Raw genomic sequence first — 20,208 nt, 5'->3', positions numbered from 1 at the left:
GCATTCCTCACCGCCACCACCCAACTATAAAAATTGTTCCAGCACTCCTGAATATAAGTGGATATTATTTACATTTGTATGGTACAGTCAATTCTAAAAAATCCCAAACACATTAACAAGTGGTATAAAATTCACAGGAATCACTTTATCCATGACTAAAATGCAGCCAGCTCTGGGGTAAAGAGTGGCAGCTATGTAGCAGTGCCCAGCAACACTACAACCGAGGCAAGAATCACAAGAGTAACTGCAGAAGGAGTTAGATAAGTAAAATGCAATTCCTAGAACTGAAATTAGATTAGGACCATTTGAAATTAAAAACTTGTTCTTTTAAAGAGTGTATTTTTAATTATCGGTAGTAACCAAGATCTCAATTTATATCTTATCTGAGAGCACCACCAACTGAATCAACAGCAACATGTGTTAGCACACCTGACTAATTTTCCATCCCAACACTCACATGTCCTGATCCTGTTTACAGTAGCCTTGTGAAAGCTATAAAACAGTACATGGCAGTAGGACTTGAGCTAGTCTCAAACATATATTAAAACAAGTCTAAAACGTACCAGCCAGCTTAACTGCTTTTGTTGCGATTTGTCCAGTTTTTGTTAACCTTGCTGAAGTAACAAGAAAAACATGTCATTACAAATCCTAATGCAGAAGACTATTTTACTTTAATAGCATGACTTATCCCTATGGCAAAAAAATTGTAAAGCCCTATTTTAGCAAAGGTTTTCAATTTTTCATTAATGTGTTAGCATGCTGATAAAAGCTAGTGTGCATTATGCTTTAAGAGAGCATAAGGCACTTTAATGAAGTGCCTCCTGACAGCTGAATGATTGAGTGCAACTGGTGCGTATCTTGGAGGCAGCTACTGCTTTTGGGGCTGATCCATGGCCTATTAATTAAAAAAAAACATTGATTTTACATATGACCATAAATACCATATTCACTTTTCACAAATAAAAATATACAATTTGCTATCTAAAGTTACTGAAGCATAAAAGTTAGGGGTGTATTTATTTTATTGAGGGGAGTGTGGCTCTATCAAGAGAAAATTTCAGAGACAAATTGTTTCCCTGTCTCCTCCTTGGGCCTGCTTTCAGTCATAACCAGGCTAAGTGAAAAAACAAACCCGTATTAGCCAAGGAGGGGGAAAAGGGAGATTATCAGAGAAAGAGTGACGAGAACGCACCGGCTGAAGCAGCTGCTGTAGTAGTTTTAGTCTTCTTTATTGTAGCACTGTTTCCATCTTTTCTAATATGAGAAAAATAGGGTCAGAGATGACAGGTGGATTTTGTAATTTTTACAAACAAACAATTTCATAAATGCGGAAACAGAAAAAAAAGCATTTCCATCCATTTTTTCCCCACAAGAAACTACTAGTAAATGTGACAATTGCCATGTATGCATACCAACACTTACTTTGTACTCAGTGCAGCTTTTTTTACGTTCTGTGTTGTCTTCTTCAGGCTTACTTTCACCTGTAATTCACGTAAAGAATATGAGGTAAACTTTACTGTGTTCTCTACATCCTGCCTATTATCTTACGGTACATCTTTTATGGTTTGGGAAAAAAATATTACATTTATCCCATGTATCACAAACATCCATCTTCTTTCCATAATTAAGCAAAAAACAAAATCAAAGAAATGCAAGAGCTGGAATCAGGCACATTTACATTTGTTTTAAACTACCATTCTCCCAGATGGAGATCCATATCAATCTTAATTGTGCAAAGTAATCAGTAGTATTAATCTTCTACAGCAATCTTTAGAGTACAACAAAACATTACTCTATTTTCCAACACCTGACTCACCTCGCCAGGGGGTGTTCTCGGTTTTTCTGCTATGCTTATTTTCACACGCTTCCCATTTACCAGCACAGGCACTGTTTCACCAAACTTCACAGCTGCTACCACTGCCTCTTTGTAGTTCATTTCTAGGAATGCCTAAAATAAAATGCAAATTTGTTTTTATTTATTTGCTATACAGTTGAAAGCTGAGAACAAATTATATTATCATCAAATCTGTTCACACCATGTAGCCTTGAATGAACATATATACACAAGCCTGAAATTTGTTCAAATAAAAATAAATTCTGGATTACTCTTTTATAGGAAGAAACTTTTAAATTACATCAAATATCTAGATCAGGGTCAGCAACCCCTGCCATGGGTGCCAAGAGTGACACATGAGCCAATTTTCATCAGCACACTGGGAAGGAGCTCAGCCCCACTCTTCCTCCCCCATGGATACAGGAGCTTGCATACCGCCTGTGGATTAACAAAAGACCAGCTAATGCTATCAACCACCACTTAAACAGCAGAGTTCTGCATCTTTACTTATTTATTAATGAAGCTGTTGTAAATAGGACTATTAGTGACTTTAAAAAGTATCACTGACACTCTGGACCGCAGTCACAAGGTCAGATTTCAGCACTCTGCCTCACAAAGGTTTCTGACCCCATCCAGATGATTCAACAATTCTCAACTCAGAAGATGAGCATGACATTTTTTTTTTTTTTTTAAACTAACCAAGCTAACAAGCCTGCTTCTTGCAAAACTGCCTATGGCACCTTTAATGTCTAAAACTGATTAGGCGGCCTTATACTCTAAAATATTTGGTACAGAAAATTGATAGGGTTTCAATTGTTCAGCATATTTTTTCATGATGTTCGGGGCAATACACATTTAAGCCACTACCAAGTATGACATACAGATGCCAAATAGCAATAGGAACATTAGAATATAGCTCACCTCATTTCTAGAGCGAAGAACCAAGAGGTCACTAACTTTACCAAATGGTTGAACAATTTTTTTTATGTCTTGATCTGAAAAGCCATCATCCGGCAAATCTGATATATGAAGAACTGTGCCACAACTCAAAAGTTTCTCTCGCAGCAGCTGTAAATAACAAACAGTCAACTCTTTTCTAAGCAACACATTGGGTGGGGGGGGAAGCTTTTAATGAAAATCATTCCAAGTTTCAAAACAGACAAACTTATAAGTTTAGTCTAGTATTAAAAGTGCCAAAAAAGTAACGCACCCTCCCTTTTTTCCCCTAAGTGAGTAATTTTTTGAAGCTTAGGTGTAAAACACACTAAGGGACCATATTATAATGCAACATTATGACCCACTTTGAATATCAGGACAATTAGTTTTTCAAGTGTTATAAAGTTTTTAAATCCTTTTACGTTGTTTGGTCTTATGGTGCATAAAGAATTTCACAGTTTAAAAATATTAGTTTCATTTGAAACAAAAAGGCAGTCCAGTAGCACTTTACAGACTAACTAAATTATTAGGAACAGAGAGGAAGCCATGCTAGTCTATACACTATCAAAACAAAAAGCAGTCAAGTAGCACTTTAAAGACTAGCAAAATAGTTTATTAGGTGAGCTTTCGTGGGAAAGACCCACTTCTTCAGACCATAGCCATACCAGAACAGACTCAATATTTAAGGCATAGAGAACCAAAAACAGTAAGCAACGAGGACAAATCAGAAAAAGATAATCAAGGTGAGCAAATCAGAGAGTGGAGGGGTGTGGGGGAAGGTCAAGAATTAGATTGAGCCAAGTATGCAGACGAGCCCCTACAGGCTCGTCAATCTAATTCTTGACCTTCCCCCCCACCCCTCCACTCTCTGATTTGTCCTCCTTGCTTACTATTTTTGGTTCTCTGTGCCTTAAATATTGAGTCCATTCTGGTCTGGCTATGGTCTGAAGAAGTGGGCCTGTCCCACGAATGCTCACCTAATAAACTATTTTGCTAGTCTTTGAAGTGCTACTTGACTGCTTTTTTTTTTTTTTTTTTTTTTTTTTAAATTATTAGGTGGTGAGCTTTCGTGGGACAGACCCACTTCTTCAGACCATAGCCATACCAGAACAGACGCAATATTTAAGGCACAGAGAACCAAAAATTGTTATCAAGGTAGACAAATCAGAAAAAGTGTAATCAAGGTGGACAAATCAGAAGAGCAGAGGGGTGGTAGGAAGGGGGGAAGTCAAGAGTCAGATAAAGCAAAGTATGTAAAAAGAGTCCTTATAATGGCCCAGGTAATTGCTGTTCCAGTTCAAACCATGTGTTAATCTGTCAAATTTGAATATAAGAGAGTTCCACACTCTCCCTCTGCAGGCGGTCCTTAAAGTTCCTTTTCAGTAAAACACAGACACTATTTCATTTGCATGTATTCTGTTTAGAAAGATACAATGTTCTCTTTTTTATATACTTTGGTGAAGGGAACACACCTGCTTCTAGCAGCTTGACTATATCCACACAGTAGTAAGTGTAAAAAAAATCTGCAGATAGCACATACTGATTTATAGGTGGTTTTAGGTGCCGACCAACAAATTTATGAGCACAGAGGTCATATGGTTAAAATATTCCACTGGGACACAAGATCTGGGCTCAATTCCTGTCTTTACCATAGGATTACTATGCGTGCATCAGTAAATAATTTGCTCTCTCCTGCCTCGGCTCTGTATCCATAAAATGTGTATTACAGTAGTGTCTCGAGGCCCCAACTGAGACTAAGGCCCTATTGTGCTAAGTACTGGTTTGTACACATGGTAAGAAACAGACCTCCAGAATAATTTATAACCTAAACAGGCAGGATAAAGTAGTATTCTCTCTCTCATTGTTAATACATAAATGAATAAGCACTATGGATCAGATAGTATTGAAACACACACCCAGAAATGCCTATTAATTGGTCAATACTGCCCTATTCTCATTTCTAAGACCAGACAAATGAATTCGTGCTAGGAAAGCTGTCTAAGTCAATGGCCAGAATGACCAACGTCTCCTAAAAAATTTTCAGTTTTCAATATATCGTGTTTCAGTACTGCTTATCAAGTTCATTAACAAAATACCAAACTGCTATATTTAGATTACAATCTCTGGTTTACAAAGCCAACAAAAAGCTCTTTAAAGGGAACACTTACACCCTTTTCCAAATAATGTCTCACAAGATGAGATGTATTAGCCAAATTCTCAAAACCACAATGAAAAATGCAAAACCACTGACCCTGTTATAAGGACGAGGAACACTTGTTTCCTTTGTAGCTTTCTCATCAAGGCTCGTGTCTCTCTCTTCTTCAGCATCAACAGTTTCTGATTTCATTTTAGAAGTAGCTGAGCCAGGCACAGATGACAAATCTTTCTTTAAAGTCCTGTGATGACCTGCAGCACTCAGTGGCTTTTTCATAGTTCCAGATATCTTCCCAGGCCCTGAAATCCCTCGTGCAGGTGATACTTTTCCTATTCCTGAAGACCCCTGTCCAGCTGCTTGAAGGGATTTCTGTTTGTTGGACTCTGCAGAAAAACTGGCTCCCCAACTTTTTACTGCAGTATCCAAGGCCATGAAAAAGAAAAACATTATTTCTATACTGCAGTAGGTTGTTGGTTGTAAGACACTGCTTTATCTAAACAAATCTGATCATTTGCAAAAATGTAAAGGAAAAATGTGAAAAAGAGAATGGAACCTAATATCTTTAATCAAGTTTGTTTTGCTTTTTTAAAAGTGCTGTAAAACTGCATCAAAAACTAACTTTACCTGTGCTCTTTATAGCATTTATAGCTTGGATAAGGGAAGCAGACAACAGTTTCCAGTCTTAAAAGTGTGCAGTATTACAAAGCTGCAATATCCATCTACTTACCTGGAGATCTAGCTGTCCTTCTTGATGTCCATTCATTGCTAGCAGATCGTTGGGGTCGTGGACTAGACCTGAGAGGATTTCTGGATCGTTGTGGTGACCTGGATCTGTATCTAGGGCTAAGACGACGTATTTGTCTTGGACTTCGACTTCTCGGTCTAGCTAGCCTGAAACGGCCAGGACTCCTGGATCGGGATCGGCGAAGAATGTGACCAGAGCCTGATCCTCTCGAATGCCTACGTCCTGGGCTACCAGAGCTGGAACGTCTCTTTGGGGTCTGATTTTCCTTTCTGTCGCCTTCATTTCTGTGAAACAAAAGACAGGTGACCAGTTTATCCAAAACAGTTCCTTATCTAATTTTAAAAGGATCAATTTAAAACACTATTGAAATAGACTCATGAAATAGGACTAAAACTGGAGTAGGAGTATGTGTGCTTCAAACTCCAGCAACACAAATTCCTTAAAAGAATTTAAGCAGTGGGAACTGAACGGAGATAACTAAGAGAGTGGCAGAAACAACTAATCAAACAGAGATAACTAAGATGAAACGGATCTTTGCCCATGAAAGCTTATGCTCCAAAATATGTTAATCTATAAGGTGCCACAGGACTACTACCTGTTTTTGAAGAGACAGACTAACATGGCTACCTCTCTGATATAAGACAGAGGTGGCAACCTCTGAAGGGAGAAGGAGAGGAAACTAAAAAAATATGATGTATTGAGAATAAAACAAGAAATACAGTGGTGCTGTCAACAACAGAAAGAGGAGGAGAAGAGGGCCCATCAGAAATAAGTATTTGTTTTGACTATGCTGAAACTGAGTTTAGTGATGGGAAAAACAGGACAATATGCCCACTGTCAGTTACATGGGAATGCACAAAGACTATGTATCAGGACTGATGTGTAATAGCTGCAAACAGATGCTACCTAAATGTCACAGCGAGAAAGCCGTGCTATTCTATATACTACCAAAACAAAAAAGCAGACAAGTAGCACTTTAAAGACTAACAAAATAATTTATTGGGCGAGATCTGAAGAAGTGGGTCTGTCCCATGAAAGCTCACCTAATAAATTATTTTGTTAGTCTTTAAAGTGCTACTTGACTGCTTTTTTGTTTTTACCTAAATGTGAGTGAACTGATACAGTTGCCAAAGGGCATAATGGAGAACAAAACCTTTGCTGGGGGGAAGGGGTTAAAGAAGGACCACCTGAGGAACCAATGAAAGCAGTCAGAAACAAAAGAACCTTGATAGATCTGCCACAAAAGCCAAAGGAAGAACAGGAAGTCCAGGACGGACTGATCAGCCTCTAAAAACTGAAAGGTGACTGAACAATCACAGGTCTGAAAACCAGAAGACACCATTAAAATCTGGTCTGACTCTCTACATTACACAAGAATTTTACCAGTAACTCCTATATCTAGCCTAGTTGAAATAAATGTGGAAGGAGCAAGTGCAAGATGAAAAGGGGAGGAATAGGACGGCAATGTAGCAGGAGACAAAAGTAAAGAAGTTATCACTTCAGTGTAAGGCTGTGTTCTGTGTGTTCATCTTAGTGGAACTGGAAATTAGAGTAAGGCAACCTATAAAAATCAAACCTTATTACTCTTACCTCTACTGAAAAAAACAGTTTTTACATTACATAGACCAACAACAGTTGTTAAGTAGAAGATAACACTTCAGTGCAGATGGAAAATTCAGTAACTATTACTGAACTGGGAACAATGCACAAGTAAGGCATCCAGGCCCTTGGAAAACAGTTAGCAACCCTGAGAACAACAAAAAGTCTTGTGGCACCTTACAGACTAACAGATATTTTGGAGCATAAGTCAGATTAGACAGGGGGATGTGAGCCATTGTCAGCATCGAACGCTGACAATGGCTCACATCCCCATCTGATCTGACTTGTTTTGGAGAACTACTGTTGATACTGGGCCATTTCCACCTTGCTGAATAGACCTTGTCAGCTCTGGCCCTCCCCCTTTACTGGGACCCCACTCTTTAAATACCCCACTGAAACCACCTCCCCCCCACGCATCTGATGAAGCGGGTCTTTGCCCACGAAAGCTTATGCTCCAAAATATCTGTCAGTCTATAAGGTTCCACAAAATTTTTTGTTGTTCTCAAAGCTACAGACTAACACAGCTACCTCTCTGATAGCTAGCAACTCTGTGTCTAAGAGACAGGATATAGAATGCTACACGCAGTTGCTCAGACCTGACCCGTGTTACCATGACAGATGTTAAAAACACCCATCCTCACTAAAAATAAAATTTTGCACACCCTTAAGACTAATAATCCCTCACCCCAAGCACTGCTATCTAATGTTTGAGAAGTTCTTAGAGGCAGGAAGCTTTTCTTTGTTCTGTGTTGCACTGGGCACAACGTCAACACTCAAATCCTTAACATCCACTTTAAGTTTTCACACATCTTCTCTCCACTCAATATTTCAAAACTTAGACATATGTAGTCTCAGACAAAATCAAAGCATTTTAAAAAGGTGCCTGTGCACTAGGTCTGTTATCAGTAATTTTCCCTGACAGAAGGTTAGTCCAACCTGTTCTTAAAAATCTCCAATTACACAGGGATTCTACGGCCTCCCTTGAAAGCATTCTCTAAAGATTAATTGTGCTTATAATTAGAAAGATTTTCATAATATAATTCTCACTTGCTGCAGATTAATTTTGTTACTACTGTCCTACCTTCAGTGGACAGACATGGACAGCAAATGATCACAGTTCTTTAAACAGTTCAACATATTTGAAAACAAACAGTTTCAGTCTGTTTTCCTTCACAACTAAACATTCCCAGTTTGTTCAGCTGTCCCTCACAGGTCAGGGTTTCTAATGCCTTTTATTACTTGTTGCTGTCCTCTAACCTTTCTGTAATTTAACCACATCCTTCTTAAAGTTTGGCCCCCCCCAGAACAAGACACACTGCTCCAGTTGAGGCCTCAGCAGTGCCAAGCCGAAATGGAAAATTACCTTCCATGTGTTTCACACAACTCGCCTGTTAATAGGCCCCAGAATATTAGCTTTTTCCACAAATGCATCAATGCTGCCTTGTATTCAATTTGTGATGAACTATAATTCCCAGCTGCTTTTCAAAAGTACTACTGTACAGCTGCTTATTCCCACTTTGTAGTTGTGTATTTGAGTTTTCGATCACAAGTGAAGTCCTTCAATGTGTCAGTCATCTTGAACTCAAATTGTGTTCTCTAAGTGCTTGCAACCTTCCCAGCTCTGCATCCACAAGGTTTATAAGCATAATTTCCAGTCCATTATCCAAATCATTAATAAAAATATAATAGACCTGGAAGGGACCTCAAGAGGTCATTGAGTCAAGTCCCCTGCCCTCACAGCATGACCTACCGCCATCCCCAACAGATTTCTTCCCCCCACATCAACCTGCCCTGGACCCTTGAAAGGCCACCCCTCAAGGACTGATCTCTCAACCCTCAGTTTACAAGGCCCATGCTCTAACCACTAAGCTACTCCCTTCCCCCAGTTGCAGGACTGACACCTATGATATCCCATTTGGTACATCCTCTCAGCTTGACAGTGAACAATTGATAATGTTTGATCAATGGACCAAATAGAAATCCCATCATATAAGTTCATCTAGATCACATTTCCCTAATTTGCTCATGAGAATGTCATGTGGATCTATGCTGAAAGCCTTACTAAAATCAAGATATATTACATATATTTCTCCACTATCACCAAGGCCAGTAAATATCAATTTCATGGCAATTGCAAACATGTCACTTATAAGGCACAGGCCAATTTTAGTAATCAGATAAATTATTCATCTTTCCTGATTTATACACAAGTTAAAAATATATGAAATTCTGAATAGAATATTCTGATTTTTGCTGAAATAGAATTAATCCAGAAACAAAAACGTAGAGACAGCAGCTTGTATTTTCAAAGAAAGTGGCTTCAAAATTCATGCATGCACAGATTTTAAGGTCAGAAAAAACTATTAGATCTCATCTGACCTTCTGTATAGGCCACATGCAGTAACAATATACTATCTATGGAACCAATAACTTTTGCTTGACTACAGCGTATCTGCTCAGAAAGCATCTAGTCTTGAGTAAGACAGCCCTGATCTCCATGCTTCTCTTGAGACTGTTCCCACAGCCTTGTGCTCTTCTTTGAAACAGTAGCCAACACTAGTACAGATGTATAGAGAACCTATGGCAAAACATAAGCCCTCATTTATTACAATTACACAGTAAAAATACACGCACCATAGCAGCAAACCAGATTAAGGAAAAGCATACCACTATTGCATTTCTTATTGTTGGAGTAACCGAAAATTGCCTCATTTCTCAAAGTTACCTTTTTGAAGAATGGGCCTCTGGATTCCAATCAGGGTACCTGTTTCAAAAATAAAACATTTAATGCACCTGGTTGAATCTGTTATCTGAACTACTCAATGCAAGTTGAAGTCTAGCACCCTAAAGACCTGAAAAGTGCCAAACCACAGGAGCTCAATACTGCCCAGCAGTATTACCAACATATCTCCTGCTTACTGGGCTTTTACAAAACATTTAGGGGTAAATTAGAGCTAAACAACAGCACAGAATACTGAGTCAGGACTGGTGGTTGAAAACAAACTTTATGGGACCACAGGAAACTTGTCCACCACCATGGTAAGTGGTCATATGGCTAACTAAATTATGCTGGATTATGCATGTTACCAGATGAATGTGCGCCCAGCTAGAGAGGTTCAACCTGTATAATATTTTGTAGTCACATTCCTAACTTATTTTCACTATAATAAGTTATGCAGATCAAGTCCTGGAGCAGCAATAACGAAGAATCTAATGTTAGCTTAAACTATAATCACCCACAACAAGAAAGAATGACTGATACATATCATAATAAAAAATGTCACAGTGATAATCTGCACTACATTGCTACTGTATTTATCAGGGATTGAGATGCTTTTTGGGTTAGGGGCCACTGACCCACAGAAAAATCAGTGAAGGCCACATGCAAATGAGCAGGAAAATAAATAAATAAATGCACTCCCACACATGGCCCCCAAATGAGAAGCAAAAATAAGACATTCACTGGACTGTCTTCAAGTTCTACCCCAGAGCCTAGGAAGGCTAGGGCTAGTAGATTTTGTGGGTCGTCACTAGGCTCTGGGTTGGAGCATCTGGGATGTGGATATGGTGTCTGGGCAAGAGGCAGGTACAGGAGGAGTAAGCTTGGGGAGTGGGTCTGCATGGGAGGTGGAATTGAGGAGGGGAGTGGGGCATCTGGGTGAGAGGGAGGATTCAGGAGTAGGGATATGGAAAGGGGTGCAGAAGTGGTGTGCAGGTGTGAGGGAGCAGGGATGGGAGACCTGGGCAAGAGGAAGGGTGCAACAAGGGTTTAAGGATGCAGGGTCTGGAATGAAGGGGCAGGGGACAGAGGGGTGGGCATCTACCTTACGCTGCTTGGGGGAGGGGCTCTACACAGCTCTACATGGGGCAGGGAAGTGCTCCCTGACAGCTCCGCTCCCTGGCCACTCCCATTGGCCACAATTTGGTAAAATGGAAGTGAAGGGGGGCCCTGCCTGAACAGAACACTGCGCTGTACTACGAGTTGCTTCCCTCTGCCAGGCAGAGCCTGCAGGTTCTATTCAGCCCTCATCTTACATGGATTGGGCCCACAAGGCTCAGGATACCCCCACCTCCTCTTTGCAGCAGCTCAAGCTGGCCAAAAATGGAGCTCCAGACATGGCATCCCCTTCATGGCTGGAGCACCAGCTTGCACTCCTGAGAAGGGCTGGGAAAAAGGGGAGCCTGAAGCTTCACAGGCCAGATCCAGCCAAGACAAGAGCCATTCCTCACCCCAGCATAAATGCATATACAAATAACAGAAATTTCTTACTGTTGACGTAACTGACGGCAGCTCTCAAGGTGAGCAGGATTATTCTGATGCTGAATCCAATCCTGTTGGAGGAAAGAGAGATCCACAGAAGTTTGATTAATGTATTATACCAAAATTTGTCCAAAATTAACATACAGCAAGTTTTTCTAATGTGTCTTCGATCACTGGTAAAATTTTAGTTACAACAGACCTGATGTTTAGTTCACCCTTCTCATCTTAAGCTACTACACTTTACACTAAAAATAAAAAAAGTTAAAGATCACATTAAATATGGTAACCAAAACACATACATACAAGTGAAGTTGTTAGCAGAAGTTACGTAGAAATAATGCACTGAATAAACTTGTCAGCAATTCATTTGCTTCAAAAACGTCAGTGGTTTCAGACATCATTACTTAACTGAAAAATATCTTTAACAACAGGTTTTGTGTAAGACTATTAGATATCTAAAAATGTTGAGAATAGGTCACTTACACTCAAAAAAATTTGATAAACTGAGAAACTATACAATTTCAAAAAAGATACATGCAATTTTAAGACATTAGCTAGCAAGGGCTATGACATTATATTAATGCCTCAAATTCAAGAACAAAATTTTAAAATATTCATTTTTACTAATGCATTCAAATACATGGTAAAAAAAATTAAACTTCTCTCAGTTTACTTTGAGAGAGAGAAAGAATTTTATCATGTGTTAACACTGAAATGTTTTTTTAATTTATAGTTGGGAACTTTTGGCTGGAAATTAATAGCTGTGACACCACAGCCTAGACAGACAATGAATGAAAGGCTCCACACCTGCAAACCCTTCTGTGCGCAAAGTTAAGACCACATGAGTAGGTCAAATGAGACTAGTTAAGGTTTGCAATATTAGGGCAGAAAGTCATTGCCCAATCTATACCGTAAACCCTCAATTTTATGCACCCTGTTTTAGTGGACTTCAGGAATAACTGACATTACCCCCCTGCTGTTCTTGAAGCCCACTGGGGTCTGTAAAATCATCCCTCCCCCTCAAAAAAGTTAAAGAGACTTACCACTAGCGCAGCTGGGGGGAGCTGCCACCTCCTCTGCTGGAACCATTATGCATACATGGCGGCAGCTCCTCCAGTCCATGCGGTAGTGCCTCTGGCCACATACACTGAGGCACTCCCAGCCACGTGCAGTGAGCCACAGCTATTCCTCCATCAGCGATGGCTCTGGTTAGTGGCAGGATTTTATTTTTCCTGAGGAGGAGGTTGAGGGAGCCTAGCAGGGATGGGTTGGCAGTAAACCCTTGCATATAATGGACTTTTGGGAATAGCGGACAACCTTCTCCCCGTATTAGGCCGCTATAGTGAGAGCTTACTGTACTACCAAACTGACCTACCTTTTGCAGAAAATACTGGTAACAAGGGTCAGTTTGACAGTACAGACAGATCTTATGGGCCCAAGCTTGTCATGTTCTGAGGTGTTCACAAATCCAAATGAAAAGTTCCCGAAAGCCAATTTCCATCCCTTTTTAATAATGGTTTTTAAACAATTACATGTTACAACTAAGCAGGTGAAGTTTTAAAAACAGCAAAATTTTAATGTAAAAGCAATTTTGCAACAGGATGAAAATAAGTTTTAAAATCAATTAAACTGAAGTCCCATGTTGACAAAGTCCCTGGAATTCCTTGCTGCAAGAACAGAGTTACTGGTAGAATATATATTATTTTTCAAACATATTCCACATTTTACATATAATATTAAGTCAGACTGTCCAAAATTTTAGAATACTGGTCTGTCCCTCTCCACATCCCAAAGTAGTTATGATGGTGCAAAAGTATTTATAATGGCTTTTATCTTTAAAAGCCACAAAAAGGGACATTCGAATAACACTGTCCTTAGCCAGACCTGTCCCTCTGAAGTTGCACAGCAAATCTGGTTACCAAACAGTACCTCACTTCTCAGATCTATGCACATAACAAAACAGAATGAAGTACAAACTAAAGACATTCAAGCCTTGAAAATGTATTTCTATTTAAAATCGGTAAAAAAGTTGTTTTGTTTTTTTAAAAAACTATAGGAAACTTTAGTTTAAGTCTCTGACAGGTGTTGAAATAATTCATTACTAATGTTTCTAAAACATTCTGAAGAGTCAAAGATTCAAGTGCACAGTAATACTTGTACATTACTATTAAAATATCTTTGCATTACTAACACTTGTTTTGCCAAAATAAAGATTATTTTATTAAAAAATATTCTCTCAAATATTATATTGGTTCAGGAACAAAAATACTTGATTCAGAAACAAAAACAGCCATAATTGACGGCAGAATGGCATGCAGAACAAAGCATACTTACTTAAAAACTGCAAGCTAAACTAAATTACAAAGCTATTTTAATAAACTATTTTTTCAAATATCCCCATGAATTTTTCTTACTGTAAAAATAAAATGTTCCCAGGCTGAGCACCTTTTCTAATCAATGTAAACTCCAGTTTTTTAATCAGTGAAAATAAGAGGGAAAGACACACCATCTTCTTTCTGATCCCAGGTGACAAAAAGGATCACTCCCTTTCAGGGAGGGATATAAAGAAGCCACTTTGTTTCTTAGCCTTTCTGTAACAATCAAACCAATTAGCATTAACTAGAGGCAAAAAAAGTGACACACACTTTTCTAACAAACAAGCTAACCACTTGCCTCCAGTTCCCCCTGGTACAGGGTTGAACTTCTCTTGTCCCACACCTTCTGGACCTGACTGGTGCCAAATGAGAGAATCTGCTGAATCACATGAGGTCAATATTGTCTAGCAGCATCACCAACACTTCCTCTGCCTACTGAACTCTTACAACTAAACAACAGCACAGAACCACTGAGAGCCAAGACTGGTGGCTGTAAAACTTTCTGGGACCACAGGAAACATAGCCACACCCATGGTAAATGGACATCCAACTAACTAAAATCACGCTGGACCAGAGAGTTTCAACCTGTGCTTCATATAATCCTTTCCAATGTATTCCTTTCAATTTCCAGGCTAATTCTCCCGGTCCCCAGGACTCTCCAACTCCCACCCACAAGTTCCTGCAAAATAAAAACGATCTTCTTTCTATAAAAGGGATGGAACAAGATCTTTCTATGCAGAGGTGGGGAATCTATGCTCCAAGGCTTGCCCTGATCTGCTGCATGAGGCTCAGGGCTTCCTCACACCAAACCCCTGCAGTACAGAGAGCTAGTGCTGGCCAGCTCCTCACTCTGGGGGCAGGAAAGGAGAGTCCTAAGGTGATTAAAGCAAGCTGCAAGCCAGTTCTGGCTCTCAGCCTCTGCCTGGCAGGGTGGAGGAAGTGGCTCTGCACAGGGTGGAGGAAGTGACTCTGCATATTTCAAGGAAGCACTTCCTGCAGGCACTGCCTCCCATTACCCTCATGGCTGGGAATCTGAGCACTTCCCGGCAGCATGCAGAGCCTTGTAGAGTCATCTGTGCCACACCCCGGGAGCTGTGCTTGGGAAGTGCTCCCACACCCTGCTCAGATTCCACATCCCCACCTGCACCAGGCCCCACACTTCTTGCCCTCCCTACTACAGACCCTGCACGCCCACCCTGCTTCTGCAACCTCCCTCCCACCCAGATCCCACACTCTAACCACGACTGCTCCCAGACAGCCACCTCTTGAACACTGAATCCTTCATTTTTAGCCCACCCAACAGCCTAGAGCAGTGTTCAAAAGGAATTCAAAGCTCATCACTCTTGTGGTTGTCATCTTTCAATATTCGCCACATTATATCATGCAAAACTAACTAATATTGGAAAAATAAATACCTTCTGCCTTTGAATTCACACAAAACTGTGAGGTGACATAACAATCACAGACAGAAGTATGGCAACACAACTCACTGCAGCAGAAAAAGGCTAACTACAGAAAGGGTTTGAACCCCATGTAGCCTCTAATATCCCCTGCCCCCACTCCCCTGGTGTGGCTGGGAGTGGCGTGGCTCCAGCTGTTCCCTGCAAGTAGTGTGCAGATAACAGTCCTGACCCCACACATTAGAGGCCGTGATACCAAGCCCGCATCCTTGCCACACCCTGCAGTGTTCCCTTTCAGCACAAGTAGCACCAGTGCCCGCAGGGGTTCCCCGCTGGCTGTGCTAGTCATCTTGAGGGCACGTAATGAAGTCAAAGTATTATTGTTTCTTATGGGCTAGGTGTGCATGCATTCGCCACAATGCAGTGTCCTATTTACCACATGTGGCAAGCAGTGACCATATTGGACACTGCAAGCCTAGACAGAGCCCACAAAATCCTCCAGCCCCTTGCGGGAGGGGATGACAAGACAGGACTGCTATTTCAGGGAGTCCCCCTTGCGTTCCATCTTTGCAAAACAGGAGTGTGGGGTACAGACATCCAGGAAAACGATTACAGTCTGATAGATGAATGGTGACCAGCATGATTGCTTCTCAAAGAGGTAGTGTTCCTAGGATTTCTCCAGCAGCCAGCTCGCTCTCTCACTCACACCCCTAAGTCTCTGCTCCAGATACACACAGTCTCTCGCTCTCTCTTTCTAAGCCCCAGCTCCTCCCTTTCTGCCTGGAGGCATGCCCCTTCCAGGGGCCCAGAGCCAAACCTTGACTACTTCCCAAAATTCATCAAGTGACCACCCTGAAAAAATTATAGCCCATACCTAGGTTAAAAGAACTGTATCTCCATCAGTATCTGAAGAATAATTTTACTTGAATTTATAAAGGACAAGTGAACTAGATATTGAGTAGTTCACATCTAAGAAAAGCAGCTATATAAGTTACCTTAAAAAGCAGATTACTAATTACAAACCCAAATTTGTCACCGTGTTCAGCATTAAGTAATATTCTATTTTAATCAAAAACGGGTTTTTTTAAGGTTTGAAAATTCAATAGACTAAAACCTTACACATTCTAAAACTAGAAACAATGGAGCCCATTAAAAAGTTATTTGAAATACGCTTGTACTCCCACATGTGCAGAAACACCTCCTGAGTGCCTTCTGCCTTCCCACATTTACTCTGCCTTTAAAACAAGGCAGTGGGAACCTTGAGAATCTTTGGAATTTTCCCAAATTCTGTGGAAGCATTTCCCAAATAACAACAGTGAATTACTTTGCAAATAGTTTTTAGATAAAAATGATTTTCACGCAGTTTTTAAAATTACTTCCAACATATACTTAAGATCTTACATTTATTCCCCAAGACATTCCCCTTTCCCCAAACTCCTTGAAGATTTTCTTTAACACTGAAATTTTCTTTAGGCTTCAGAACTGAGAACCCAGTTAGAATAATCAGATCAGTTAGCACCCCTCACAACTATTCTTCGTCTCCAGTAAGACCATGTTGCACCAATTCCCATTCAGAATGGTATCTTTTCAACCAAACTTTTGTTTGTTTTTAAAGTAAGGCTTACTTTTTAAAGAGGCAATGGGGTTGCACATGAAAAGGTATCCCAAAATGGTACAAACATATGGAAATTATTGTATATGTTACTAGTGGCACAGTTCTGAAGTGTCATTGACTTTTATTTCTCTGCCAAACACACTATTTCAAAAAACAGTGCAAAAACTCCTAAGAGTCTTAATATTAGCGTAAAGAACATTTGTGTATTTATGCATTCATCTCAGCAACAGGTCAGCCAGCGTAGTTACAGAAGTGCCTGCCATTATTAATATTTCTAATATTTTAAAACCTACAAGTCAGGAATCATATCAGAGCTCAAACCTCCACAACTAATAGGTGGTAGGTCCTGCTGTGAGGGCATGGGACTGGACTTGATAACCTCTGAAACTCTCTTCCAGTTCTATGACATAATAATATAATATGGAGACACACCTAAACACATCTAACATACTGTAAAATCTATTCCACAAAGGTAAGATGCAACCATATGTTGAATATAAGTTTATGCAGCAATCTTTCAAAAAAACTCTCACCTTCATATGAGTGCATTCCACATTACACAGAGAACACATATGTGGAAATATCCTTGGAGATGTAGCATAGTAGTCATTCATCATAGATGGAGTTGGCAGTCTCTTTATCTTCTGGGCAGCCACCTGTGAAAACACTGGAAGCCAAGATGCTTTCACAACCCCAAAAGGAGACTTAATAGGACCTTCAACTTGTGTCTGGAAGTTCTTCTGACCGGAGCCTATCTGTGCATTAGACTGACTAGTCCCAGATTCACGCTGCATCCTTTCATGTCGTCTTACAGCTGCAAGTAGTTCATTTGAAAACTCTGAATGGCTAATAGTCTGAGCCATGGGCGGCTGTGTCAAAGACTGCTGGACAGTAGGTGCCATCCCAGATTGGGACATAGGTGGCATCACATTTGGCATCACAGGTGGCATCGCAGACTGGGCCACAGGTTTCACCACAGGCAGTCCTGTAGGCGTTACACATAACTCTGGCACTTTGCCTGCATCATTAACTGGAAAAAATGACTGAGTATTTGATGATTCACTATGGAAACCCATCTGTTTTATGAGTTCCTCGACTGGAAACATTGGATTGCATGTTGCATTGGATGGTGGAACCGAAATAGTTTGTTGTGGCTGAAATTTCCTATTCTCTCCAGCTGGTTCATCAGGATTATACACGCGTACTTCAAGAGGATCTTCAGTATATCCATATCTGCTTGTATGCCCATAATCAATTACTTTGCTCTTAACAGTTGAACCACCCGTTCCACCAACTGTTTCTTTTTCTCTGCTCTGAGAACGTACATTGGGTAGCTGATGACCCATTTTACGCATTCGTATATCCCTCAAAATTAGTGGCATGTTTTCAGGTGTTAATTGATCATCTGGGTAGCGACTGAGTTCCTCCAGGTCTTCATTAGATAATCCAAAACTTGCTAAAATACTTGATGCACTCTCTGTTGTATAACGGCTCTGAATACTTGTATTCTGCTCTGCAATCCGGGTTGACGCATGGTGCTTTCGGCTTCTGTTTCCAGTTGGACAAGGACTGTTATCCCAACGTGAAGTACGAGTCTTTTCCCTTTGCTCATTCTGTAAGTTTGCTATCTCCTTTGCTTGCCTTGGATCGGTTCTGTGCTGAGTTACCTGAACATTAGTTCTTCGTGATCCTGTCCGCTGTAAAGTTTCATGCCCTACAAATCTTTGTTGAATTCCTTGTGGTGTTCCAGGTGCAGGATTTCTCTGAAAACCTGTTATACCACCGCCCCTAAAAGCTCCTTGAGATCTTGAGCCAGATGGGTTAGGTGCTCTTGGCCTCTGAGGCAAGTTTCCTCTAGGACTAAACATGTCGATTTTCAGGAATCCCTGATTTAACCAAGCACAAGGTGATGTAGAATTGTTTGAGACAGCTGATGTCAACTGCTGGAGAGCCAACTGTGTCTTAATTTGAGCAAGCTGTAAAGGGCTCAAAAGAAGTGGGCTTAAAATGTCTTGGTTCAGGGAATTCACAAGTGGTGCAAAACTTTCCAAGAATAACACAAAGCTGAAAGTTAAAACACAAATATTAGATTATTTTCTTTTAAACTACTTCATGCAGAAGAATCCCCTCTGCCAAACATTTTTAAAAACACATGGAACAGCATTTAATGTAATAGTGTTTAAAACATACAATAGAGATTGCAGAGTTTTGCGAACAAAGTCAAATATCTTGCTGTAAGAATTTTAGTCTAATCCATTGAGCAATCTGCAGTTAAGCGTTCTTTACCAATACGCGCAAGTATTATGTTTTAGATGAGACAGAAAGGCATCCAGCTCTTGTCATCTCCTCAGCAGCACCTTCCAAGCAAAGAATTTTCAATCTTCAGAGAAAACTCTTTTGGATTTATCTCAAAGCCACCATAAATTACCTCACAAAATAATATGGAGCAAACTTCAAAATCACAAACAAAATAGGAAAGAAAATTACATTAAAATATATTCTGTTAAGAAAATTAACTACAATACTGGAGAGAAACGTAACTGTAAACAAGTATCTTATTCATGTAGTTAATTTTTTAGCAATGGGATCAATTCATCCATGAAGTTATAACGCTCTTATCTAGGAGCATTTACACAAGTTTTTAAATGTTCTCATGATTAAGGTACTACACCTAAAACCTAATTTAAGGTATGTGACAAGAAAATATTTGTGCTCTGTGGTCAGGAAGTGTTTTGTTTTTGTTCTCCCCCCCATATTTCCAATAAGAGCTAATACTGATACTGTCCCTGCACAGATAAAAACCACCTCAGTCATCTCAAAGCTGAAACTACTCTAGAAAGCAGCAAACAATTCGCATGACAATGGACTCTTCAGAGTGCATAGTAAGCTTTTTCATTTCCAGATATAAGCACAGACAAGTGAATCCTTCAAGATGACAACCATCTATGAATAAAGTACCATCAAATGTTACTCAAACTAACCAAAACAGCTGCAATTTGGCTCACATTCTTGAGAATAAGGAATTATCAAATTTGTGAGGTCTTTTAGAACCTGAGGTCTGAACTGCAAAGTTCTGCACGTACTTACATTGTAAGGAATCTACATCAGATTACTAAAACCTCTCTCCAGTCATTCATAATTTTGCAAACCAAATTTCTTTAAGAGTTGACTCATCATAGCTAAATCCATGGCTGGCTTGAAGTTCAATAGCATCCTGTTTGAGTAGTGCAAAACAAAAATACTTTTCTCTAAAATAAATGCCTCTCCTTCATGCTGTCAGTTTAAAAA

At 40.0% G+C, this 20,208-nt stretch overlaps 1 protein-coding gene across 5 annotated transcripts in view; it reads right to left on the bottom strand.

Moving 5' to 3' along the window:
* The window catches only part of ZNF638 (zinc finger protein 638), a 72,052-nt gene that overhangs the window by 42,602 nt on the left and 9,242 nt on the right, over positions 1-20,208 (bottom strand). For all 5 annotated transcript variants that reach the window (XM_074992185.1, XM_074992188.1, XM_074992187.1 and 2 more), the window contains exons 2-11: positions 17,454-18,984; positions 11,540-11,601; positions 9,995-10,033; positions 5,653-5,954; positions 5,022-5,338; positions 2,756-2,902; positions 1,817-1,948; positions 1,423-1,481; positions 1,193-1,254; positions 564-614 (exon numbers count right to left, since the gene is read on the bottom strand). In XM_074992185.1, coding sequence (XP_074848286.1) covers positions 564-614; positions 1,193-1,254; positions 1,423-1,481; positions 1,817-1,948; positions 2,756-2,902; positions 5,022-5,338; positions 5,653-5,954; positions 9,995-10,033; positions 11,540-11,601; positions 17,454-18,788 — 2,506 coding nt within the window. In that variant the 5' untranslated portion in view covers positions 18,789-18,984. The remainder of the gene's footprint in view (positions 1-563; positions 615-1,192; positions 1,255-1,422; positions 1,482-1,816; positions 1,949-2,755; positions 2,903-5,021; positions 5,339-5,652; positions 5,955-9,994; positions 10,034-11,539; positions 11,602-17,453; positions 18,985-20,208) is intronic.

Source organism: Carettochelys insculpta, chromosome 4 (assembly GCF_033958435.1).
Source record: "Carettochelys insculpta isolate YL-2023 chromosome 4, ASM3395843v1, whole genome shotgun sequence".
NCBI lineage: Eukaryota > Metazoa > Chordata > Testudines > Carettochelyidae > Carettochelys > Carettochelys insculpta.
This window is presented reverse-complemented; position numbering and strand designations above follow the sequence as displayed.